General features: G+C 53.7%; 1 protein-coding gene across 3 annotated transcripts in view; it reads left to right on the forward strand.

Moving 5' to 3' along the window:
• Positions 1 to 26,106, forward strand: part of ABCG1 (ATP binding cassette subfamily G member 1) — a 64,346-nt gene that overhangs the window by 31,767 nt on the left and 6,473 nt on the right. For 2 of the 3 annotated variants that reach the window (XM_055414460.2, XM_055414476.2), the window contains exons 3-13: positions 9,975 to 10,092; positions 11,235 to 11,367; positions 14,188 to 14,238; positions 18,224 to 18,369; positions 18,522 to 18,645; positions 19,589 to 19,703; positions 23,104 to 23,288; positions 23,427 to 23,528; positions 24,553 to 24,721; positions 25,675 to 25,775; positions 25,875 to 26,033. In XM_055414460.2, the coding sequence (XP_055270435.1) occupies positions 9,975 to 10,092; positions 11,235 to 11,367; positions 14,188 to 14,238; positions 18,224 to 18,369; positions 18,522 to 18,645; positions 19,589 to 19,703; positions 23,104 to 23,288; positions 23,427 to 23,528; positions 24,553 to 24,721; positions 25,675 to 25,775; positions 25,875 to 26,033 (1,403 nt within the window). The remainder of the gene's footprint in view (positions 1 to 9,974; positions 10,093 to 11,234; positions 11,368 to 14,187; positions 14,239 to 18,223; positions 18,370 to 18,521; positions 18,646 to 19,588; positions 19,704 to 23,103; positions 23,289 to 23,426; positions 23,529 to 24,552; positions 24,722 to 25,674; positions 25,776 to 25,874; positions 26,034 to 26,106) is intronic. The other variant, XM_055414468.2, reaches the window with a different exon arrangement.

Below are 26,106 nucleotides of genomic sequence, written 5' to 3' on the forward strand. Positions count from 1 at the left end.
ATTTCCATCATCCATGGGACATGAACACGTCCACCCTCACACTGCCCACACCGGCAGCATCCCTGCCAGACCCAGGGGACCACTTCCTCTGAAGATAACTCCTACATGAACGTTATGTAGAAGCTACACTTCTCAGCTGGCAAACATTCACAAGAGGCAGTGTCCTGAGAAGGAATGCTCTGGAAGTGATGAGAGCTGTTGTCTTTCAGTGGCTCCAGTGGTACTCCTGACAGGGGCGGCATGGTGGGAAGTCTGGTAGGGATGGGAGAAGAGCCAGCCCAAAGCTAGCCCTTCTCCAGTGGATCTTCCCGACCCAGGAATCAAACCAAGGTCTCCTGCATTGCAGGCAGATTCTTTACCAACTGAGTTATTAGGGAAGCCCCTTGCTCTCCTGACTCACTCATCTTGTGGACTGGCAAGATTGCTGGAGCCATGTCTTTGCGCCCGTCGGGCAATTGTGCCTGCATTTGGTGCCCGCAGTCGTGGCCTCGAGAGACGCTTCCTTCCACGCGGTCAGTCCCGCTACATGAGGGTCATGGTATCCTGGGTATGTTATTCTGTTAACACCAGTCGTGTCAGGGCTCACAGGGCAGGAAGGGCAAAGGATCAGGGTTTCCTGGATGAGCCCGTGGAGAAGGTGAGGACCCTGTGTCACCTCTCGGGTAAAGCTGGTGACCTGGCCACTCATGTTTAGAGTGGACACTTAACCTCTACCCCAAGGTGGGATCCAGAGACTGGGCAGTGGGCATTTCTGGGAGCTGGCCCAAGTCCTATAGCTCGATGGTGGCTGAGCTGGAACCGGACTCCTCCCAAAGGGCCTGAGATGTGAGTTGTCAGACTTGACAAGCCAGGGTCTTGCCACTCGGTGACACATGAACTGTGCTGAAACCAGGGGGTGCCTGCAAGTTCCTATTCTTCCTTCCTTGTGTTCCCTCTGAATGATTTTGCTGTGGTCCTTTCCGAGTTGTGAGCATCAAAAAGAGCTGCCCGAAATAGCCAAGAGCTTGCTGTTTACAGAGGGGCAGGGGGAACATGGAAATGCACATGTGGAGTCCCGGCGATTAAAGACCTGGGTCTGAACCTCCTGCCACCGACTGGTGGTGTCAGAGGTGACAGCAAGAGGCAGGACAGGTGGTCAGTTTCTGCACCCACCCTCCCTGTGCCCCCACCCCCTGCTCTGCCAAGGAGCCGAGGAGCTGATGGCAGGAAAATATCCATTAGCAGAAAGAACAAATAGAAAGACAGCCCAGAAATGGGGACTTGCTCGGAGTCCCCTGGCCCTCATTTCCATGTGAGCTGCCGGCTCCTCGCCAGTGTCCTCCTGCCCCCCTTTCTGCCTGGAATCCCCAACAGCCATGTTCAGATGGTGCAAGGCACCCCTACCCACCCACTAGCTCAGGGGCCTCTTTGTAGCTGCAAGTGGACTGGACGAGGAGGCATCTGTAGGGGTTTCGGATGTCCCTGGTGGTCAGATGATGAGTGATGACACTGGTCTGGGTTCTTATTTGGAAAACTGGCCTCTTGGATGTGTGGAGATGGGAGTGGGCTTAGAGGGGGTGGTTGGGTCTGTGCCTTATCATTCCTGTGTGAGAGGAGGTCTCCCAAGGAGGATACGGACCAGCAGGATCTGAGACTCTGTCCTGGAGCCTGGCTGATGGGTGTGGGGACCCTGGGGGCAGTTGAGAGGGGACTGGGTCGGGGTGTGGAGGGGAATATGGGCAGTTCTATTCCTCTCTCTCCTGCAGGCAGCGTCTCTCTGTCCATTGAGGACCCTTCTCTGTGATGAGACTCACCTTTTTTCTTTCCCCCCAAGATATTTATTTATTTATGGCTGTGGTGGGTCTTCATTGCTCAACGCAGATGTTCCCTAGTTTGATACGTGACTTTCTCATTGCATTGGCTTCTCTTGTTGTGGAGCATGGGCTCTAGGGTGTGCGGGCTTCAGTAATTATGGCACACGGGCTTAGTTGTCCCATGACATGTGGTACTTCCCGAACCAGGGATCGAACCCACGTTCTTCTTCATTGACAGTCAGATTCCCAACCACTGGACCACCAGGGAGATCTGAGACTCACCTCTTTGCTGATTCTCAGAGGAGGCTATTCTGTGTGGCCCAGTCACTTCCACAAGCTTGGCACACATGCTAGCTGTGGTTTCTGTGGTTTGAGCACAGTATTTTTACGGTACACTTACCCCCTGGAGGGGTCTGAGTGCTGAGCTGCAGCTGTGGCCTTGGACTTCCAGCCAGCCCACCTGGGAGGACACCCACTGTCCGCTCCAGCCCTGCCACACACCACAGACCTCTGTGCGGTGAGCTGGGAAACAGACTGACTGACCTCGGGATCTCCCTAGAAAAGCCAGTCCTTGTTAAAAAGTCCGGAGGTTGTTAAATGAAACTTGAGTGAGCAGGCCCCTGGAGCTGGAGATGAAGGACAAGCCGCTTGTCATTTTCTTCAGGTAACAGGGTTGGGGGCCTGATGGTGTTGAGGGGCAGCAGACGCCGATGTGCCGGCGACACAGCTGCTCTGGACCCTCTACACGGGTCTGTGTGTTGCTCTTCCCCAGCAGAGGGCTTTATGACAAGGAGGTGCTGGGAGCATCCCCCCTCCCAGGAATAGGTCCTTTCAGAAGCGGGGCTTGAGTTCCCCCCAGACCAGAGAGACTGCCCGTGTCCTGGCGAGAACTTTTTGTTTCCTTTATTTAAAAAACAAAGCAAAACAAAACTCAAGAACGTTTCTCAAAGTGACAGAATTTGAAGGATGAGAGGTGATTGGACTAGTTGGGAGCTCTTTGGAGGCACAGAGGGGCTGGGGGCCTGGCTCCCGTAGCATCTTCCCGCAGCAACACGGGGAGAGGCTGCTAGCACCCAGGTGGCACACGTGGCCTTTGCTGACCAAGGGCATCTCGTGTTTGAGGCGGGAAGGTGTGTGTTTATTCCCATCCTCTGTTAAATATTTCATGCAACGGCAGACTGAATGCTCGTTCCTGAATCGAGCTGACCTTGGGGATTCGTTAGGGCTTCCCAGGTGGCGCTAGTGGTAAAGAAAACGCCTGTTAATGCAGGAGACACAAGAGATGCGAGTTTGATCCCTGGTTCGGGAAGATGCCCCAGAGAAGGAAATGGCAATCCACTACAGTATTCTTGCCTGGAAAATCCCATGGACAGGGGAGCCGGACAGGCTCCATGGGGTCACAAAGAGTCGGACACAACTGAAGCGACTTGGCACACACGTGCCTGGGATTCACTGGGAGCAAGCCTGCCTGTGGAGGGAGGGTGGGGTGGGAGGAGCTTGCCGCCCGAACCCCCCAGCTGCACTGCCCGGGCTGGCAGAGGTTCTTGGCCACTCTGGGGTTGAGCAGAGAAGTGGTTGGAATGTTGGGTTCTCTGCTCAGCCACTGTGTGGACAGGCAGGTCATGAACCCTCTCTGAGCCCTGGCTTCTCCTCTGCACTGTATGGGGAGGCTCCCGGGACTCAGCCTGCTGGGGGGCATGAAGAGGGAGACGTCACAGAGCTGGCCCGTACTGACCCAAATGAGGGCGCCCAGCGCTGACACTTCCCGAGGCGGGGGCTGCTCCCAGCCCCTCCTTCAGGGGCAGATTTCTAGAGTGAAAAAAAGTCCATGCTGGGACCCGGCCAGCCTTACAGAATCTTGGAGGTGTTGACAAGCACCGTTTCTCTTTAAAGCACTGTTAGCTGACAGAGACTGTAACAGCGGTAGGTCCCTGTTTCTCCCTGCTATCCTGACTCGGGGCTTCCCTTCTGGCTCAGCTGGCAAAGAATCTGCCCCCAATGCGGGAGACCTGGGTTTCATCCCTGGCTTGGGGAGATCCCCTGAAGAAGGGAAAGGCTACCCACTCCAGTATTCTTGCCTGGAGAGTTCCATCAGTCCATAGAGTCGCGAAGAGCTGGTCATGACTGAGCGACTTTCACTTCACTCTCTGAGGTGAGTTCTGGACAAGTTAGCTCATCCCAGGGGCTGCTCTCTGGCCAAGTCAGGGGAGGGGTAGCCCACCTCCAGGCTGGGGTCACAGGCCTTCAAACAGGCACTCGCCATGTGGGGTGCAGGGGAACAAAGGAGTAATTTCCCGTCTAAGGGGTGTTTCTAAATTTTTCCATAGCAAAGGAGAGCTGCATTTCCAAGGGAGGAAATTACTGGTTTTTCCCTCTGTTTGGGAAAGATGTGTTTCCCTGATTAAAACTCAACAGCCCAGGGGTTCTACTTAAGATTCAAACGCAATTCCCACACTGAAGTGATGACAGGGGGCCTGAGGACCCTCCAGAAACTCTGTGGATCCCGTTTCTTGATCTCAGGGCTTGTTCTTGGGTGGTTCTGTCTGGGGAAGGTATATGGAGCCATGCGTACACTACCGACGTGTTCACTTTTCTCTGTGTATTCTATATGTCGGGCTTCCCTGGTGGCTCAGATAGTAAAGAATCCACCTTCAATGTAGGAAACCCAAGTTTGATCCCTGGGTTGGGAAGATCCCCTGGAGAAGGGAATGGCAACCAACTCCAGTATTCCTTTCTGGAGAGTTCCATGGACAGAGGAGCCTGGTAGGCTGCAATCCATGAAGTCACAAAGAGTCCAACATGACTGAATGACTAACACACATACACACACACGCACACACTTTCTTTAGTTTGGTAAAATTTGCATCAAAAGGGATTCCTCAGAAGTGATAGAACATGCACATTTTGACTGCTGTTACATAAGAGTTTACAGACGACTAGGTGTGTAACACAGAAGGATATGACACAGAGGGACAGCAGTGGCCCATCCGTAAGGCAGTGCCCGCTCGGTGGATTGATCTCAGAGACCATTCAGGCCTCTGGTCCTCCACGAGCTCCTGGCCATATCCTGCTAGCCCAGCACTTGCCAGAGGGGTCTGGTCATGTAGGAGGGCAGCTTGGAAAGAAGTGACAACCAAATGGCTGTGCCTGAGATGGTGGCCATCACTCTGAGCTCACCTGTGCAAAGAGCTCACCTTCTGATTATTAATGTCCTAGACACTTTCTCAGTGACCACTACACGCCAAGCACCACCACACACATGGAACATGGTGCTTTAGAAGATGGCTCTGCTCATGTCCTCCTGGAGCTGAGGGGGTCAGGAGGCAGAAGGACGCATGTATTGGAGGCAGATATCAGATGTCAGGCTCCCCTTGGGCACTCGGTTTGCGGCTGGTGGGTGAGTGTTGTCTTTAGAAATAGCCTGCTCAGAGTGTCCTTCATTCCCCAAATGCAGAATATCCGGACAGGCTCTTTCCGAATTGCTAACATTGTAACAGTAACTCAGTGCAGGTATAACTGAGAGCCTTCAGTTTTCATTTCATGCAATCTATTAACAAGCATCTTTATCTCCGCTCTTTATAGATAAATACAGCCCCGCCAGGCGGGTGCTGAATGGGCTGTGGATGTTCTGAACATATCTCAGTTCCCCTCAGAAAGGATTTGTTTTTGTTGCTCAGTTGCTCCTACTCTTTCTGACTCCATAGAGTGCAGCACGCCAGGCTTCCCTGCCCTTCACTGTCTCCTGGAGTTTGCTCCGATTCTTGTCCACTGAGTGGGAGATGCTATCCAACCATCTCATTCTCTGTCCCCTTCTCCTTTTGCCTTCAATCTTTCCCAACATCAGAGTCTTTTTCCAATCACTTGACTCTGCATCAAGTGGCCAAAGTGTTGGAGCTTCAGCTTCAGCATCAGTCCTTCCAATAAATATTCAGGGTTGATTTCCTTTAGGATTAAGTGGTTTGATCTCCTTACAGTTCAAGGGACTCTCAAGAGTCTTCACCACCACCACCACAATTCGAAAGCATCAATACTTCAGTGCCCAACCTTCCTTATGATCCAGATTTCACATCTGTACATGACTATGGAAAAACCATAGCTTCGGCTACACAGACCTTTGTCAGCAAAGTGATGTCTCTGCTTTTGAATACGCTGTCTGGGTTTGTCATAGCTTTTCTTCCAAGGAGCAAGTGTCTTTTAGTTTCACAGCTGCAGTCACCATCCACAGTGATTTTGGAGAAAGGATTAGATCGTGGAAAAGTCACCTCCCGTTGGCTTCATTTTCATGACCTCAGTGGGGTTTATGGGGAAAGCCTTTACAGGTTTACTGTTATGGTTTTCCTTCCTAATACCCGCTGGGCAGGGCACAGGGTCTGTCGACCAGTTCTGAGTTTAGTGAAGCTACGGGATCATTTGAAATGCTATGGTATGTCTTTAGCTCTCCTTACAAAACACAGCATGCTTAGCAGGGTCATTTGTAAAGCAAAACTCTGGAAAATGAGTCTTGCTTCTCACAGACTGCTCTTGAACACCAAAGACAAGCCAGTCAAGATGATCCTTGGGTACCCTTGGGCCTATGGATCTGTGGGGATTCTCAATCAGGTCTGCTCCTCCTCGGTATTGGACTTCTCTTCTCCTGCAGATGCTCCGTCCTCCCGTGCCCTGGGCACCTGCTCTAGCCACCCTTCCAACAATAGTATTTCCTCTAACTGCCGGGGTATGACTAGGCTTTCAGCCAGAACCAGACATCGCATTGTACTTTTGTCCTTTTCCCCATGAAGACCCCCTCCACATCCCCTCGATGTAAAGCATCCAGGGCTGTGAGACAGACTGGCCCAGGCTGCCTGGAAGCTATGGGTGTCCATCTGCTGCCCCCACAGTGCCACCCGCCCCCCCCAACTCATCAGCACCTTTGCTCCAGCACTCCTGCAGTTGGAGGTCAAGGGACATGCCCACTGTTGGTCCCCATCTTCTCGCTTCAGGCCATGTCCTCCCCATCTGAGAGGAAGCTGGCAAAGCTCCCCGCTGAACTGGGGTCTAAGCAGAGTTTCCTTCCCTGTGACGGGCGGGCCCCAGGCACTATCATCTCTCTGTCTTGTCTGTCTTTTTTCTCTCCATCTCTCCTGTCATCCCAGGTCTGGGTTTTGACCTGCCTTCGGGGCTGGACTTTTTGAGGGCAGAGCACTCATGCCCTGTGTGGGGCTGATGGGCACTCAGTGGCCCTTCCTCTCGGGAGGTTTATGTGCTTACAGTCCCCTGAGTGCTCACCGGCCCGATCCGAAGAGCAGCCCAGGATCAGCACCTGTGTAGACAAGCGACCTCTAGACACGGAGGAGGCGGCTTGTCCGTTATACCAAGAGCTGGGCCGAGCAGAGCTTCCTCTGGGAAGTAGGGCAGGGGGGTGGGGTGGGGTGGAGCATCTCAATTTCATGTTTCTATATGGGGATCAGACACCAGACTCTGCAGTGAAGGACGAGCTCGTTACATAAATACAGGGATGCACCCAGAGGAGGAAATGGCAACCCACTCCAGTATTCTTGCCTGGAGAATCCCATGGACAGAGGAGCCTGGCGGGGTGCAGTCCACTGGGTCGCAGAGAGTCGGGCACAACTGGGTGACTAAGCACAGGGATGCATTTGTGTTCACCAACTCGCTCACACACTCGACTCTAACAGGAGTGCCCCCCATTGGCTCCCCAGCCCTCCGCCAGCGCAGAGCATGCCCTGTCCTCCCATCCTGACCTCTATGGGTCCAGGGTGGGTGCAGGTGGATGCCTCCTGGACTTCTGAGTCCAGTGTCACTTTCCAAAGTTTTCAGTCCCAAATACAGATCTGTCGTTTTAAAAGAAAAGCAGGTTTCTGATATAAACGTGGTGCCCGAGAGGGTGGACCACACACAAGGCCACTTCATGGCCAGCCAGCTCAGCGTCATGTCACACACGCTTGCTGTCCCTCCCCGTCCCTCTGGGAGCCCACGCCCCCTCCTAGGAATGAGCTGGGAGGCAGATAACTCCTTCGGCTCCAGGTGTGTTGGTTTAGCCCTTGGTCCACAGTCAGAACCCCAGTTCCAAGCTGGTGGCTGTAAATGACAAGACCACAGTCTATACCCCCATCTGTCTGCCTTTTCCCCTGAAAGACTGATGTTCCCCCAGCTCCCAGACTCGGGTCTGTTCCTGGCATCCTGGCCATGGGCATCACAGCCTGTGTGAGCTCCCTGGAAGTGTTACTATTATCCAGTGCCCTCGTGTGGACCCCATCATCAAGGGTCCCAAAGAGAGCAGCTCCCATGGCCCCTGCCCGAGGGGAGGAGCCTCACAGACCCCCATGGCAAGGCTGCTCTCAGGAGTCATGATCCAGAATGTACATGACCTCCAAGTGGCTGGTGGTCAACTCAGCCACCCCATACCTGCTCGGGCAGCCCTGGTTTCCAGGGGACCAGCTGGGGGTTGGCTGGTTCTGAACTCGGGGAAGCACAGAGCTGCAGGAAGGTTTGCACTGGAGTAACCCCGAAGCCACCTGCACCCCCAGGAGACCGGTAATGAGCAGATGCCTGGCATTAGCGCTCCCTCGGTGATGTCACACCGGTTCCCTGGGGTCTCCGTCCACAGAGCTCCCTCCCATGTGGACAGAGCCCACGCTGGGGCTCTACCCACCAAGGGAGGTCCCTGCTACCCCCAGCTCTTCCATCTGTGTCCACGGCTGGACAGGTGTAACCTATCAGGGTCCCTGACCCCCACCCTTGTCTTTGGCTTCCCTGCTGTGTGTCTGTCCACCTGCCATCACTGACGTCCCAGTGGCAAGAATCTGACTCACCTGCAGACCTGAGCGGCTCTCCCAGATGCCCCCCAACCTGTCCATCTGCCACTCGGTCCCTTCCCCCCAGGATGACTGTCTCAGGCCTCCCTGGTGACTGCCACTCCTCATAATGAGTCAAGTCGCAAGGCTGCAAGCTTCCTGCCCTTTGCTTCTCTCAGTCTGATTAAAACGTCCTCAGGGACTGACTCCCCGTTCAAATCAGGGAGGTGCCTGGTGACAAGTGGGAGTTTGGGGTTCCCATCTGTGAAAGAAGAGAGGTCATTGGGAGCAGATGCCAAGACCTAGACCAAAGCTGGGGTTTGAGTAAACATGGGTTTGGGGTCCAGGGAGTGACTAGGGGCTCATCAGGTGCGCCAAAGGCCCTGTCCTCATCAGGCCCCTTTCAGCTCTGCGTGGGGAACCAAAATGCTGAATTTGCCCGGTTCTGATCATTTAAGGGCATGTCCTGGGAATGTTTCTCAGGGACTGAGAAGTGTCTCTGAATTAGGAATCTTCAGATGAATACAGTTGCCTCTATTTGATTCCTTTTAAAAAAACAAAATTTATTTATTTGGCTGTGTCAGGTCCCACTGCAGCATGTGGGATCCTTTAAGTCTTTGTAGCACGTCTGAACTGTCTGCTTGAAAAGAAGTAACGTGACTCTGTCTGGCATGTGTAGTTCTTTTTTTGTCCTTTCACGAGGCTCTTTGATGGAGATTTGGCAGAAAGTCCAAAGCTATGTGGTATAACTGCAAAATGATAAACTTTCAATTAGTAATGAATTATTAGCATATGAAACATTTAATTACAAATGTGGATAAATTCTATGTAAATAATTTATACCAATATAGATTTTAAATAGATAAGTCATACGGATTCCTCGTACCCTAGATCAGGGGTCCCCAACCTCTGGGATCTAACGCCTGATGATCTGAGGTGGAGCTGATGTAATAATAATAATAGCAATAGCAATAAAGTGCACAATAAATGTAATGTGCTTGAATCATCCTCAAACCATCCCCTATCCCCCGGTTCGTGGAAAAAATTGTCCTCCACCAAGGTCCCTGCTTCCACAAAGGTTAGGGACGGCTGCCCTAGGTGATGTCCAGGAAAGGGCTTTGTAAACGCTACAGCATTATACACCCACTGGTTCTTATCACTAATATAACCCATGAGATGCAACTGAGAAAGTAGGCAGAGGTATCTAAAGGACAGGAGGTCCATTTTCTTGCCCAGAACTCAGCATTTTTAGAAATACTGTGGAGTGAAAAACCTTGCCTTTGGCCTTGGTTCTGCAATTACATGCTCTGTGTGTTTGCCTCTGTAGCACTGGGGGCAGAACCACTATGTCCTGGGATGGCTGGAAATGAACGTGATCCTTTTTTCACAGGATACAAGACCCTTTTGAAAGGCATTTCTGGAAAGTTCAACAGTGGAGAGCTGGTGGCCATCATGGGTCCTTCTGGGGCTGGGAAGTCCACACTCATGAATATCCTGGCTGGATACAGGTGAGCAGACCCTCAGCCAGTGGTCCGTCAGGGGCCAACGGCATGGATGGTCCACCCCGTCACTTTTTAAGGCTCTGGGAAGCCTCAGGGGAGCAGCTTCTGTTTGGTGAATGCAGTCATTTTTCAGCTCACCCCACACTCACACTCTTGCCCAGACTGCCCAGCACCATCCTGGAGCCACATGCAGCAACCTGGAGACAGGTCTCCCAGCCTAGTTCCCTGGGAAGCCAGTTGATCCAACCCATTCCTTGGAGGAAATAAGGGATCCACCCCAGGGCCCATGGTCATAGTAGTGAGCTGGACGAAGTTGGAGAGCAGGTGTAACCTCACTAGTCTCCTTAGATTTTCTGTGTTTCTGTTCTTCATGGCGTCGACGAGGCAACACTGGATAAGGTGGATCCTAGTAGGATGCCTGTGGCTCCCTCTGCCTCCCTGGGCTGCAATGATGCACCAGAGTCATACTGGACAGTAGAGATGCCCAGTGCGTCTGAGTGGGCGAGCGAGTGTGGCTGGTGGGGCCGTGCCCCTCCATCTCCACAGTATACCTGGAATGCCCCACCTCCACTGTGGTTTGAGAGAACAACTTCCCGTCTGCTCGGTCTAGTGGGTCCAGGGCCCAGAGCCCCTCCTCTTCTCTGAGCCACCTGAGCCCAGGGAGCCTGTACTGGTCCCTCCCAGTCAGCATCAGATTCATGCTGCCCTCAGGAACTGGTTCTGACCTAGTGGTTCTACCCTGGGCTGCAGAGTCTTGGCCTTTGGGGGAGTTGATATAACCGAGGCTACATACAGGATTGTTCATACGCTCATCTTATAAACCCTGTAAAGCTGGGGGTGTGCATGGGGCCTCATGTCCACAGGTAGGAGCATCCATGTATTGGTTTGGTCCGTAGGCACCTGTGACAAACGTGAGATTCCCAAAGAGGCCCACACTTGTTCTCCCCTCCCTTTCCACACTGGGCCTTTTCTTCTTGGGGTTCCCTCCTCTGAGCATTGATCTGGGCTTCCCAGCCATGCCCAGCTTGGTGTCCCTATTGGTCCAGTTGGATGAAAGGGGCTGTGGTCTCCCCCCTCCCTCAGCCTTCGAGGAGGGGGAGGCGGTGCAGGAGGGGCCGGGCTGACCTATCCTCCCGCTGACCCTGTAGGGAGACCGGCATGAAGGGTGAGGTGCTCATCAACGGGCTCCCTCGGGACCTGCGCTGCTTCCGGAAGGTGTCCTGTTACATCATGCAGGACGACCTGCTGCTGCCACACCTGACCGTGCAAGAGGCCATGATGGTGAGTGTCCTGGGGCTTGCGGTCCCACACCTGGCCACCCCCATCCCCTACACGAGGCGGAGCGGCGCCTGTACCCCACCCTCGCCTGCATCTATCCTCCACCCTCCACATGAGGCGGAGTGGCACTGGCACCCCACTTTCACACAGAGTTCTGACCCCGCATGCTGTGTGGACAGCTTCACCCAAGGCAGTCCCCCAAGGCCCTATAGACACCAGATGGCAAAATCGAGGCCAGGTTTCTGAGAAGGTGATTAACCTGGCTGATGTGGGGACCACTGCCACGGTGACCACAGTCCTAGGCCCACAGGTCGAGGGTCTTTTCTTCCCATTGGTGTTCTATGACTTTGGTCAAAGTTCCAGGCAGTCTGGTGCCTGGATTAGGGCCCTGAGGGTCTCGTCCTCTGACTCACCTGCCTGCCAGGTGGGTATAAGACACGTGTTTGCTGCTCACTCGCTGGGTTTCAGGCCTGCACGCACATAGCCCAGGAAGGTCATCAGACATGCAATCCTACACAACCACAAGAGAAAGGGTGCCTGGCAGAGTTTAGCGGTTCGCCCGGGCATCTTGTACAGTGGGGTCTAGGATGGCCTGGCGTGCTCTGTACTCTGAGCAGACCATGACCTAGCCCTGTGCCAGGTGGACAGGGACCACACTGACCTGCCGTGGGCTGTGGGAGCTGGTAGGGAGCCTCCCTGCCAGCAAGTCAGTGGGCAGCCCTTGTCCATGATGGAGCATGGGTCCGTGGGGCTGCCTGCTTCTCTGCCATCTCCTCGTCTGCGGTACAAGGCAGTGCCTGGTCTTCAGGCCTCTCCTGGTGCACTGGGGACCTTCCCAGCTAGTCTACCTCATGCTCGTGCAGTAGACGAGCATTCATCATGGATTTCCACAGAGAGGTCTCACCTTGCGCTCCTGACACATTTCAGGGCCAGGCTTCCTCTCTGGGGGAGTCGCAGAAGGGTGGATGCCCAGCATTTTGGCTGAAGGGCAATTCCAGGGGATCCTCAGCTCAGCAGAGAGAAGCAGAGAAGGTGTTGGGTAGGTGGTCTGCCTTCTAACCTGCTGCCCCAGCAGCTCTGAGCACCCAGCAGCCTGACCGTGTAGCCCCTCTGGCCTCCAAGTGGCTGTTCTCATGGGGGCATGGGCTGCTCAGGAGGAGTTTGCAAATAGGATGGTGAGGTTGGGAAATACATAATTTCTACTTACCCTGTGGATTCCCGCATTGTCACTTCACCTTCATCTAGGGCGACTGTAGCTCCATTCCCTGGTTACGTGTTTGAGAAACCTCACTTCGATTTCTAGATCTGTCACCACTTCCTTTTGAAAATGAGATCTTCGACTCCTGCTGTCACCTCTGTCCTCCCCCTAACCTTTCTCCAGGCTCTGCTGGGAAACCCATTTATTTTTCAGGATTAAAATCAATTACATGTTGATTTTGAGAACTTCACGATCCCTTTGACGAATACTGTGAAGTTAATGAGAGATGGTCAACTGAGTAAATGAGTTATTCTCAGTTAATGAGAAAGGATGAGCTTCCCAGGTGGCGCTGGTGGTAAAGAACCTGCCTGCCAGTATAGGAGACATAAGACACTTGGGTTCGATCCCTGGGTCGGGAAGATCACCTGAAGGAGGAAATAGCAACTCACTCTACTATTCTCGCCTGGAGAATCCCATGGACAGAGGAGCCTGGTGGGCTACAGTCCATGGGGTCGCAAAGAGTCAGACACGGCTGAGCGACTTAGCATGCTGGCATACAATGAGAAAGGATCCCTGTACTCTGCAGCGTCCTGTCCCACACTTGGAGATGATGCTGGCCACGAACCCTTGGTGGTGCCTTTCCATGTGCAGCTTCTGACCCTCCGCCCCCAGGCAGCCTGAAACATGACACTCGGAGTCACATGGCTGGCGGCTGCTCCAGCCTAATTCTGGGAGCTCAGCCTCTTGGCCCCTCACCCCTGCATCACAGTCTCTTGAGGGGACACTGGGCAGCCTCAGTAGCTCACCAGGTGGGCAGGTTCTGACCTCATTGCTGTGCTGAGGAGGAGACCAAAGTCCTTGCTTCCCAAGGTCCCAGGAGTAGGCAGAAGAGCAGAGGCTGATGCCGGCCATGGTGATGGCTACTCAGGCCTTCGCCAGACAGGCTCAGGGGCCCCGTGTGTGCTAGCAGGCGGGATATCAAACCAAACAATAGAAACAACAAAACTAGATTCTTTATATGTTGTTGTTCAGTCATTCCGTTGTGTCCGACTCTTTGTGACCCCATGAACTGCAGCACACCAGGCTTACTTGTCCTCCGCCATCTCCTGGAGTTTGCGCAAACTCATGTCCATTGAGTCAGTGATTCTGTCCAACCATCTCATCGGCTGCTGCCCCCTTCTCCTTTTGTCTTTAGTCTTTCCCAGCATCAGGGTCTTTCCCAATTAACTCCTTTTATGTACCACTTGCCAATTTCTGTGGTGTAAATACTCCCACTGTGGAGAATGGTAAGCTGTCCGTGGTTTCACAGGTGGCTTTGTGAAATTCCTAACAGTGATCTTGAAGCCTCCAAAGCCTGGGGAGTCCGCGTCGCTCAGTTGCCCACATCTAACTTCGCTCAGGGACCAGCAGAGAATCCACTGAAATGACTGGAAGTGGCCCAGGCCTCACTGCTCTCCAGGACCTTCCTTAGTGAAGCCGAGGGAAGTGGGGAGCCCGGACCTCTGCGGGTTTCCTCTGCCATCTGGCAGCTCAGCCCCGGGGGCTCTGGGGCCACCGTCGCTGAGTTAGGTTGTCTTGCTGCTGGCCATCTGTTCTGATCCGTACCGCTGCTGTTGTCCCTACAGGTATCCGCACACCTCAAACTCCAGGAGAAGGACGAAGGAAGAAGGGAGATGGTAAGTGTAGGCTTGGGTCACAGGAAATCCACTTGGCCGTTACATGTGGAGGGGCCTCTGGGGAGTGACTTGGCTTGTGGCTTGGTGCCTGGCTGTTTTTACTGGGGGTCAGTGGCATCGCAGTGTGCGCTTGGACTGGCACATGCCTCGAGTGGCCGTGCTGCCACAAGACAGACACAGCTCCCGGATGCAGCAAGGACATGGGCCTGACCTCAGGCTTAGACCCAGCACTCTGCCCCTTTTAGTTTCTGATGCACTTTATACTCCACTGTTTTTGATAAAACACTAACAGTGAAGATGGTTAGTCATCCACTTAAAAATAACCAGCCTCCACCCCTACACACTTGCAAGAAGAAATTTGATTCTTACCTGTTATTAACCAGCCTTTTAAAAATAACACAAACAAGTTTCTGAAATGACAGAGATCTTATGATCCTTTTCGTTGCTTTTTTGCCTCCCTGAAACCCCAGGGAGCCAAAGGGTGTTGGGTAAGCAGACCCAGCGGGGAGCACCAGAAGCCCCCACTTAGTGGGGAGGCCTGGTTTATATTTACACACTGTCTAAGACAAACCCAACTCCCCTCCTCTCCACCCCATGGCTGGCACTGGTGGGAGTTCCAGTGTAAGATGGAATTTGGTGAAATTCTACTTTTATAATGTTATCCTGTGTTCCCGTGCCTGTAGGACCACAGGCCAGCAGCAGAGAGAGTGAGATATGTGGGGTTGGTGCCAACAATGCGACTTGGCTCTTTATGTGTCCATGCAAAATGGGATGAGTTCAGTTCAGTCGCTCAGTCATGTCCATGGACTGCAGCACACCAGGCGTCCCTGTCCATCACCCACTCCCGGAGCCTGCTCAAACTCATGTCCATCGAGTCAGTGATGCCATCCAACCATTTCATCCTCTGTCATAGAAAACAGTCACAGTGTCAGCAGCAATGTGACAGTTGATAGGATGTGATGTAAACCACCTTGGGTTTCCCGGGTGGCGCTAGTGGTAAAGAACCCACTTGCCAAAGCAGGAAGCATAAGAAACCCGGGTTCGATCCTTGGGTCGGGAAGATTCCCTGGAGGAGGGCATGGCAACCTTCTCCACTATTCTTGCCTGGAGAACCCCATGAACAGAGCAGCCTGGCAGGCTGCAGTCCATGGGGTCAGGGTCACAAAGAGTTGGACATGATTGAATGGCTGAACATGCACACAGCACAAATGACCTTGAAGCATGGTGTGTCTTTAGGGGCCCTCCTGTCCCTCCCTGTTCCCTCCTCTCCGAGCCCCACCCTTCAGAAAGCTGAGGATTTGGGTGGGAATTTGAGAGGATGAGGAAATGGCACATCCAGGGTAGGGGAGCCTGATTTCTGTGAGGAGTGAAAACCCCTCCTCGAAGATGCTTTGCGTGGACTCTGGTTCTGTAGCTGAAAGGAATAAAGTGGCTGCTGCTGCTGCTGCTGAGTCACTTCAGTCGTGTCCGACTCTGTGCGACCCCATAGACGGAAGCCCACCAGGCTCCCCCGTCCCTGGGATTCTCCAGGCAAGAACACTGGAGTGGGTTGCCATTTCCTTCTCCAGTGTATGAAAGTGAAAAGTGAAAGTGAAGTCGCTCAGTCGTGTCCGACCCCTAGCGACCCCACGGACTGGAACAGACCCCAAAACACAGATGTGGGGGACAAGCACAGGAGGCATGGGTGTTTTCACCACCACCCTGTTCTGAAGGGCGAGCCTCAGACACAGGCCAGCCCCCGGGAAGACGGGTGAGCAGATGCGGGGTTCAGAGGGTCTTGCTGGCAGAACTAAGACCATGAGGGGACCCTTCAGGCCTGGCCTCCTGGAGCCCCCTGGACAACCTGAGGCCAGGGCCTCCAGCATCTGGGACTTTCGTCCATAGCTGTCTCCTGGAGATGGGAAGCTGAGTTCGATGCTCTGATTAATGTCTGAGCTCCCAGAACAGATGCGATCCATGAGTAAGTGGGTGTGGGATGGTTTGCCTGCAGCATGGCCCAGGGGACCAGACTTTCCAGGTGGGAGAGGGAGCCGGGAGGGAGCAGGGTGGGGGTGAGGAACACGTGTATGCCTCTCAGCTGACTCCACAGGGGAGCACCCACAGCCAGTCCTTCAGCCCTGCACCCGCTCTGTCTGTCAAGTCCCAACCGGTCCTCCTCATCCTCAGCAGGGTCCAGCCCCTCCCAGAACCATCAGCAGGGCTGCGTGATTGTCCAAGGAGGGGACAGGCCCTGACTCATTTCCCTCCAGCCCCGTTGTGTCCCTGGGTCCTGGTTGTTTACTTCTTGAGGAAACATAATAGACTGGAATGTTCCAGCAGGTAGTGGAATGTTGCCCACTCCACCTCTTTTCCCAGAAAAGTGGCCCCAGCCTCGAGAACCCCCCAGTGAGGGGCCTTCCTCAGGAGTGAGGTCTCCCAGGAGGGGACATTGTTCTTTCTGATTCACTGTAAAACAAAACCAGCCTGCAGGGCGTCACTCCTGAAAGAATCCTAGAGGAGATGCCTGCACGCAAAGGAAACAGGAGGTGCTGACCTTGGCCTCCGCCTTCAGCATCCTTCCAGTGGGGCTAAGGGCAAGTAGGGAGTGGGGGGTCTTCCTCCTGAACCTTTGGCCTGGATTCTTGGAGACTGCTGGAGCTATGTCATCCTGGGAAGGCCAGTGGCCTGTCCACATGAGGGAAAGCATTCCTGAAAGATGGCCTTTTCTGGGCAAACTTGCTGCAAGGTTCTGGGATGGCGTGCCTCAGTGGCTGTATGTTCTGGAAAAGGTGGTGGAGCAGGGTTTAGGGCTTAGCAGGGGAAAGGCCAAGCAGGATTCGAATGCAGATCTGTCTGACCTGCCTGCTTCTGGCCCATGGAGCAGCAGCGCCCTGGTCCTTCCCATCACCGAGGCCACATTGTGTCCTGACCGCACAGAAGTAATTCAAGAGCCAGAGTGGAAATTTTCCTCCTTGAGTTCCTTCTCCTTGAGGATGACCTCATCTCCCTAGAGAAGTTGCTGGACTAGGGTCCACCTGCTGCCACCATGGGCTAGGACAATGGCCCAGTGAATTCTGGCAGGACTTCTGTGGCAGGTTGCCTCACACCCCACTGGGAGATGAACCTGACAGGGAGGCCAGAAAGGCGGCAACTGACCTCTGCCTTCTTGTGACCACCTCCAGAAGACACCAGGATGGACCCCGAACACTGACTGCTGTGGATGAAACTGATGAACAGTTTACACCGAACTCTTCTGACCTTCCTGCTCCCTGAGTCCATCCCGGATCAGTGATGGGGGCAGCCAGGGAGGGCTGAGTGCACAGCGGGCTGTTTATACCGTGGTTCCCAGGCAGCTCCCAGGCGCAGTGTTGGCAGGGTCACTAGGAGAAGCAGTGATAGCTTTAAGCAGTGTCATTGCCTTGCTGCTGAATCAGAGACCTTCTTTTCCCATATACAAATGTGGATGGAGCTCCATCTCTCTGGGAGATCGAGCCTGTGTGGTTGAGTCCACAGGAGCCATGTGCATAGGAAGAGTGTCACTAACAGCTGTCGCCGAGTGAATGCTTACCGTGTGCCAAGCATTTTATCTGTTATAGCATTAAACTATCAGGTCGGCCCTCCCTATTGTGCTAGTCAGAAACCCAGTCACTCGTCCACCTATGTGTCCACAGATCCACCCTTTCTGCAGTGTTTATCCAATAATTTCTCGGTCCTGGCCCTGAGTGAGGCTCACACATGAAGGGACTTGCTTGATTGCCAACCAGAGGCGGGGCCAGGACTCCAGGCCAGGCTGGCCGGGCCCCAGCCCTGCCTCTCAGTCTCCTGGGTCTCAGCCTCCCTAATCAGGACATCAGGCCTGGCAGCGCTGGGGTGGGCCGGTTGTGCAGTCCCTCCAGGTGTGTCTGGGAGTTGGGTGGGGAAGGGGATCAGGGTTCCATGTGGGCCCTGTCGGTGACGAGGAGTGGTGGGTGGTCTCTGATGCCACTCTGCTTCTGCTATCCCCCAGGTCAAGGAGATCCTGACGGCCCTGGGCCTGCTGTCTTGTGCCAACACACGGACCGGCAGCCTCTCGGGTGGCCAGCGGAAGCGACTGGCCATCGCGCTGGAGCTGGTGAACAACCCTCCGGTCATGTTCTTCGATGAGCCCACCAGGTAATCAGGCCCTGCCCTCCCTGCTGGCAGAAGGGGCTACCTCTCTGCCCGCCGAGGGGCTCAGGCCAGCCCGCACAGACACAACAGGGTGCTCTGAATGAGGGATCTGGTTGGGGGCTCACAGACATCTCACGGTGTCCCTTGACTTACAGTGGCCTGGACAGCGCCTCCTGCTTCCAAGTTGTCTCCCTGATGAAGGGGTTGGCCCAGGGCGGCCGGTCCATCATCTGCACCATCCACCAGCCCAGTGCCAAGCTCTTCGAGCTGTTTGACCAGGTACATTGGCCCGCTGTCATTGGCCTGGGTGAAACCAAATCTGGGTACTTGCGGCTTGGTTCATGAGGGTGTCTTCATTTTTGAGTGGCCTTAGGTGTTATGTTTCTTAAGGCTTTGGTGCCATAAGCAACTCGGGTGGCAGGGCCAAAGGGGATAGGAAAAGCTGGCCAGTGTCCTTTCTAGGGTTAGTATCCAGCCACAGGGTTTTGGATGAGTCACTGACATTACTGAGGCTTCATTAATGGCCCCCCTGATGACAGGAGGGGGACAGTTGCCATACAGAATTAGATAGCAGGTTGTGATATTTGTACAGTATCACTCTTTTATAAATCTTAGGCTTTTATATCATCCTGAGCAAAAAAAAAGTGTCCCAAGGAATGCAGTGTGTATAGCTCCAAAATCTGGCCTAAGCAAGTGGTTATTAGCGTGAGGGGAAGAAAGGCAACAGAGTAAATAACTCCTGGTCACATAGTGTCTTCTGTCTTCCCTGACTTATCCTGGATTTCCCTTTGAACTTTGAGTCCTTGGGAGGTAACATAAAGCTGTCCTGAGAGAGGATCTGATGGACTGATGGATGAATGGATGGATAGATAGATGGGTGGGTGGTTAGATGGATGGGTGGGTGTATAGATGGATGGATGGGTGAGTGGATGATGGGGAAAAAGGATGGATGGATGGACAGATGGATGGATAGATGGATGAGTGGGTGTATAGATGGATGGATGGGTGGATGATGGGGTGAATGGATGGATGGATGGACAGATAGATGGATAGATGGATGGGTGGGTGAGTGGATGGATGGGTGGTTAGGTAAATGGATGGGTGGATAAGTGGATGGATGGATGGATGGGCGGGTGAGTGGATCACTGGATGGATGGATTGAGAGTTTCTCTCCCTTTACAGAGGAGGGCAGAGTTGATGTTTTCCTTCTTACTTTTTTCAGCTTTATGTCCTCAGTCAAGGACAGTGTGTATACCGAGGGAAAGTCTCAAACCTTGTACCGTATTTGAGGGACTTAGGTCTGAATTGCCCAACCTACCACAACCCGGCCGATTTCGGTGAGTTGAGCCTTGACCTGCCGAAAGGGGGTCTTTTTTATTCCTGGTGGGTTTCTACTCTTACCTGTAGCCTTCAAATCAAGAATTACTTTAATATTCCACAGATAGCTCAAGTGCTGTCCTGAGGCAGAACTTTTAAGGCCAAGTCAAAGGAGGTTTTCTTTCCTCCAGATGAAATGCATAGGACTACAGACAAGGGATCTGTTGTTGGACCAAATATTTCCCAATACTTGACTGTGTGATGCTTCCGGTCTAAAGGAAATTATTTCTAAAAAGAAATAACCTTTAACAAAATCCCCTTTGCATTGATTAATGCAGATGTTAAAATTCAACTTAAATTTTGACCAAACACAACCAATTTTGACCAGAGCAGTTTTGAATAAGACCCTGGGATCCCAGGGCTTCCCTTGTACTTCAGCTGGTAAAGAATCTGCCTGCAATGTGGGAAACCTGGGTTCAATCCCTGGGTTGGGAAGATCCCCTGGAGAAGGGAAAGGTTACCCACTCCACTATACTTGGGCTTCCCTTGTAGCTCAGCTGGTAAAGAATCTGCCTGCAATGGGGAAGACCTGGGTTCGATCTGGGTTCGACCTGGGTTGGGAAGATCCCCTAGAGAAGGGAAAGGCTACCCACTCCAGTATTCTGGCCTGGAGAATTCCATGGACTATTATAGTCCATGGGGTTGCAAAGAGTTGGACATGACTGAGCAACTTTCACTTCACTTCACTGGGAACCCAGGGCTTTCCTAGTAGCTCATACGGTAAAAATCTGCCTGCAATGCAGGAGACCCAGGTTCAATCTCTGGGTCTGGAAGATCTCGTGCAGAAGGAAATGGCAACCCACTCTAGTATTCTTGCCTGGAAAATTCCATGTGCAGAGGAGCCTGGCGGGCTACAGTCAGTGGGGTCGCACAGAGTCAGACACGACTTAGCAACTAACACCCTGGGAACCTAGAGCCCAGGTTAACGGTAGGAGTCGCTACTCCTGACCCAGAGGCTGCAACTTCTGTGCTTTGCAGCTCATGCTTTATGAGCTCCATGCTCGGTGCCCCCAGGGCCCCCGCTTTGGCCTTTTCTCTTGGCCGGGACCCTTCAGGGCACTGACACCAACGTCCCAAGTTACTTCCCCACCAGATATGCCCATTGTGCAGCCTGCACGTTTGTCTGCAGACGGCAGCCTCTTTGTGTCCAGCGCCTCTGGAACCATCTCCCGTGTCCTCCCGTCAAATCCACCACTTCTGCTCCCTGCTGTCCAAGTGCAAGAACTTGCAACCCCCCTTGCTTGCCTTCTTTTTCTTTTGAGCTTTGTAGTCACTAGACTACCAAGTGCTTGTACACCCCGACCCCGTCCCATCCTCCCCCTTCACCACGGTGCATGGGGTCCCATCCTGGCCATTGTGTCCTGCTTCCCTGGGGCCCCACAAGCTGGGTGGTCTGAAACAAGAGGAAGTCATATTTCAGACTCCAGAGGTCAGAAGTCAAGGTGTCTGCAGGGCCTGGCTCCCTCCTGAGGCTCTGGGGGAAGGTCCTTCCTGCCTTATCCAGCTTCTGGAAGCTCCAGTGGTCCTTAGCCTGTGACCCATCCCTCCCGTCTCTGCCTCTGTCTTCACATGGCTTTTTTCTCTGTGTTTCTCTGTGTGTGTCTATATGTCACCTCCTCTTCTAATAAGGACACCAGTCATTTTATTCAGTTGTTGTTTAGTTGCTAAGTCACGCCCAACTCTCTGCAACCCCATGGACTGCAGCACCACCAGGCTTCCCTGTCCTTCACCATCTCCTGGAGGTTGCTCATATTCATGTCTGTTGAGTTGGTTATGCCATCCAACCATCTCATCCTCTGCTTCCCCCTTCTCCTTTTGCCTTCAGTTGGATTCAGGGCCCATCCTAAATCCAGGATAATTTCATCTCAAGATCCAAAACCAATTACATCTGCAAAGAACCTTTTCCCAAAAAGCCACATTCCGAGATTCCAGGTGGACAGGAGTCTTTTGAGGGACACGCTTCAACCCACTCTATTCCTCCTTCTTGGTCTCCTGGTCATCAGCCTTTCTTACTCAGTTGTTTTACTTTCAAGCATCCAGCCACACCAGTCCCCAAGACCCCACCTTTCCTACACATCTGCTCCCAAATTGTGTTCCATGAGATGCTGTTGCTGGGAAATGCCTCTCTCTTACAAGAAGGGTGCTCTGACGAAGCCGGGCCAGAGTTGGGTGAGCGGGAAGGAGATGTGGGCTGAGGGAGAAGGGGAGGAGTCTTAAGCATCCTTGATGGTGGGGATGGTCAGGTTGGCTGCATAGTCGTTCAGGAGCAAGGACAGTGGGAGACAGGTGCTGCTTATCAGGGAAAGGCGGTGAGGTCCATGGCAAGCAGAGAGGTGGAGACCTATAGGGAAGGACAGATGGGAGGAGAAGGAACAGGGCACTGGGGAGAGCCTAGGGAGGGGCTCCTCAATATCACGCCTGAGGAGAGGGAGAGAGTGGCTATTGGTAGGGTGGTGGGTGTGAATGACCAACAGAGCAGGGAGTTCTGGCTGGGTTGGTGTCATGGTGGGGCCAGGCTTTCCCGGTTTGTGATCGGATGGAGAGAGAGTTAGCCGTCCTGGCTCGGGCTCTGGAAACAGCTGGTTTTGCCAGAGAGGGTCCCTGGGAGCGTTGCATTAGCAAGAATCTTACTGAGATGAAGGGTCAGGTCCCACACCAGGAGGAATGGGGGAGGGTGGAGGGAGAGCACAGGTGGGAGGATAGGAAGGAGCAGCAGGTGCCAGGGGAGGGTGGACCCAGGAAAGAGCAACCTAGGACCTTGGATAGTTTGGGGTACAGAGGAGGCATGATTCCAGGGTCAAGGAGGGTCAGTGGAGGTGATGGTGATGCTCCCTGGGGATCTGAGAGGTGGAGCTTATAGTCCAAAACCTCAGTGTCCCCAGGGAGCTCAGCGCACCCCTCTCAGGACCCCCGGCACTTCTTCTTGGTCCCAAAGAGCTGCCTCAGCGCTCATCGCTCACCCTCATCCTGGGAACTGCCTTCCCAACAGGAATCTTGCTTCCTTCTGCCCTCCTCCCAGCTCCAGCTGTGATGCATGCATGCTCATGACCAGCACTCAATAAACACTAGACAGATGAATAAGTTAATAGATGAATGAGCCCATGACTTCTCGGGCTGTCCAACATCACAATCTGTATTTGCATTTCCAGGCTTCTGATGTGATCAACGGCCTTGCTGGGCATTGAGATTGGAAACAACATTGGCCGCTAAATGATTTTTATCACATCATTAGCATCCTCACGCGGCATCTATGTAAATCAGTTAAAAGATATTCCCACTGAATTACTGATTTGTCGCAAAGGAAAGAGGCCCGCATGAGTGATGCCTGGGCTGAGCCCTCTGTCCCTCTTCTCTGTGCAGTCATGGAAGTCGCGTCCGGAGAGTACGGCGACCAGAACGGCCGCCTAGTGAGAGCGGTCTGGGAGGGCAAGTGCGACCCTGACTGCAGGAGAGAGCCTGGGGGCGATGCCGAGGTGAATCCTTTTATTTGGCACCGGCCCTCTGAAGAGGTAACGCAGACAAAACGTTGGAAGGGGTGGAGAAAGGTAATGCACACCCCCGGCCCCCGGGAGCGCTGCCCGCCGCCCCGCACGCCTGCTGCATGAGCACTTTCCTCGGCTCAGAGGACGGGGCGCCTGGGGGCCGGGGGCTCACCGCTCCTCCCCGCCTTGCTGTGTCCCCAGGACTCCACTTCCATGGAAGGCTGTCACAGCTTCTCTGCCAGCTGCCTCACCCAGTTCTGCATCCTCTTCAAAAGGACTTTCCTCAGCATCATGAGGGACTCGGTAAGGCGGTGTGCAGTGGTCTCCGTGGCAACGGTGACGCCAAGGGGTCACCTCACCTTCGGGCCTGTTCATCTGCTTGTGCTTTCCTCTTTCTGCATCAGTCAGCTTTCCGTGACACCGCAGTAACAAACACTCCCCGGCTGCTATCGGTTATGACAGTAGTCATGTCTGGTTCGTGTAAACTGTGGGCGGCTGTGGGTTGTGGTCCTGCCCCCGTGTCTTCTCGTCTGGGGACCCAGAATGGAGGACCGGTTTCTTTCTAGAACATGGCAGGGGAAAGTGTCAGAGAAACCCAATGACAGCCCTTATAGCTTCCTGCTCCTGGCAGGGTGGGGGAACCTGTCACCGGTGCTCACATTCCATTGGCCAAGGCTGGCATCAGGGAGGGGATTTCTCCCTCTGGGAACCTCCACCCAGCAGAGGAAGGAGTTGGTGAAGGATTGGGAGTCAGAACAAGATCCACCCTTTCGAGTGGACAATCTAACATTCTATGTAGGGGGTCCCTGAGTGCCCAGGAGCCTCCGGAACCCAGTTTGAAAGATAGAGGGGCTGGTAGCCATCCAGGCTGTGCTCTGCAAGGGTGGGTCTGTCCTGTGGCCATTCTTTGTCCGCTTTACCACCGTTCTTGTCACTTGTCCCCTCCTCTGAAGGGACACAGTCCTGGTTTGCTACGTTGAAGGGGATTTAATGAAGGATAGCAGTTCCTTCTGCTTGAACAGCAGTGAAATGCTGCCCTGTGAGTGTGCGTGTATGTGCACACACACGCACGCACACACTCACATGAGCTGGTGTAGGATCCTGGGTTTGGTATAATGGAAGCTTAAACTAATGGGCTTCCTGGGTGAGTCCGTCGTAAAGAATCTGCCTGCAACGCACAGGCCTCAGGAGCAGCGGGTTGACTGCCACCTTTCTGGAGGGAGGGGGCAGAGGAAGCCTTGGCCGCCACCTGTTGCCCCTGGTCTCCTTGTCCTCCCACCGCCCACCTCCAAGCTTGCACACCTGAGTGCGGACCTGGTCTGCCTAGATCCTCACGCACCTGCGGATCACGTCCCACATCGGCATCGGCCTCCTCATCGGCCTGCTCTACCTGGGGATCGGGAACGAAGCCAAGAAGGTCCTCAGCAATTCTGGCTTCCTCTTCTTCTCCATGCTCTTCCTTATGTTCGCGGCCCTCATGCCCACCGTCCTCACATGTGAGTGCCGGTCCAGCCCGTGCCCACCCCTCCTTCCTTGTCTGCCACTAGGTCGTGGCTTGCTCGGCCACAGACATGGAGTGTTTTATTTTTTTAAATACCGTTTTCTTTGTTGACAGATGTAGGTATGATTATTCTGTTAGATGAGAAAATGCATATCATGTTTAAGCCAAAGGAGTGAATCGCTAATGGAAGATCTGTAAGCCTGGTGAAAGGCTGAGAGATTTCTGAAAGGTTTTCTAATTGGGAACCCCTCAAATGCTACTGTGTGAGCATTACCTCATTCATTTAAGATAGCCCTGGTGCAGCCAAATTTGTGAGCAGGTAAAGCTATTCTGGGTTGGAAAAATTCCCTGGAATAGGACACGGCAACCCACTCCAGTGTTCTTGCCTGGAGAATTCCATGGACAGAAGAGCCGGGCGGGCTACAGTCCTTGGGGTCGCAAAGAGTTGAACACGACTGAAGCGACTTAGCACGCAGCAGTGCTCTTCTAGGTGGATTTCTGTGCAATTCTGGGCTGCTTGCAGAGCAGGCTGCCCTTGGCTGCTTCAGGGGGACAGTGTGGGAAACTGTGGCTTCGCCAGGTCTCCCGGCCTAGACACCTGCTCCGGCAATGCCTCCTCCTTAAGTTGCCCTGAATTTCCAAGAGCAGCTCGTGAGGACTTGCCCAGGGAAGGCATTGCATTGCCATAGTTACTCAGTGAAAATAGGTTCAGCAGGAGATACTTGGACCAGTCACTACAGTGATGCCAGTGTACCAGGCAGTTTCTCCAGGTAGGAGAATGATTTCGTACCTTTCCATTCAAACTGCAGATATTAACACTTGGGGCACTTCAGGTTCACAGACAGGCAGCCCATGTTGGGCTGCAGAGGGCCTCACAGGAGGCCCCTTGGCTGACTTCCTGGTGTGCTGTGATGTCCTAGTGACCCTTTTCACTTTCCTGCCCCCTAGTTCCTCTGGAGATGAGCGTGTTTCTCCGAGAACACCTGAATTACTGGTACAGCCTGAAGGCCTACTACCTGGCCAAGACCATGGCGGACGTGCCCTTTCAGGTACGTGAGCACCCTGGCACGGTGTGACGGGACGGGCTCTCCAGCATCCCTGGGAGAAGCGCGGCTTGCAGGTGAGGGTGACGGGCCCTGTGTTTCCAGATCATGTTCCCCGTGGCCTACTGCAGCATTGTGTACTGGATGACGTCCCAGCCATCTGACGCTGTGCGCTTCGTCCTGTTCGCGGCACTGGGCACCATGACCTCTCTGGTGGCACAGTCCCTAGGCCTGCTGATTGGAGCCGCGTCCACATCACTGCAGGTACCAGCCAAGGATGTACCACGAGGCGGACCTGACTTCCCCACCTCCACCTGTGTGGCCGGGGCTGCAGCCC

This window comes from Moschus berezovskii, chromosome 1 (assembly GCF_049115385.1).
Source record: "Moschus berezovskii isolate FMDL1 chromosome 1, NW_MosBer_1.0, whole genome shotgun sequence".
In the NCBI taxonomy this organism is placed as follows: Eukaryota; Metazoa; Chordata; class Mammalia; order Artiodactyla; family Moschidae; genus Moschus; species Moschus berezovskii.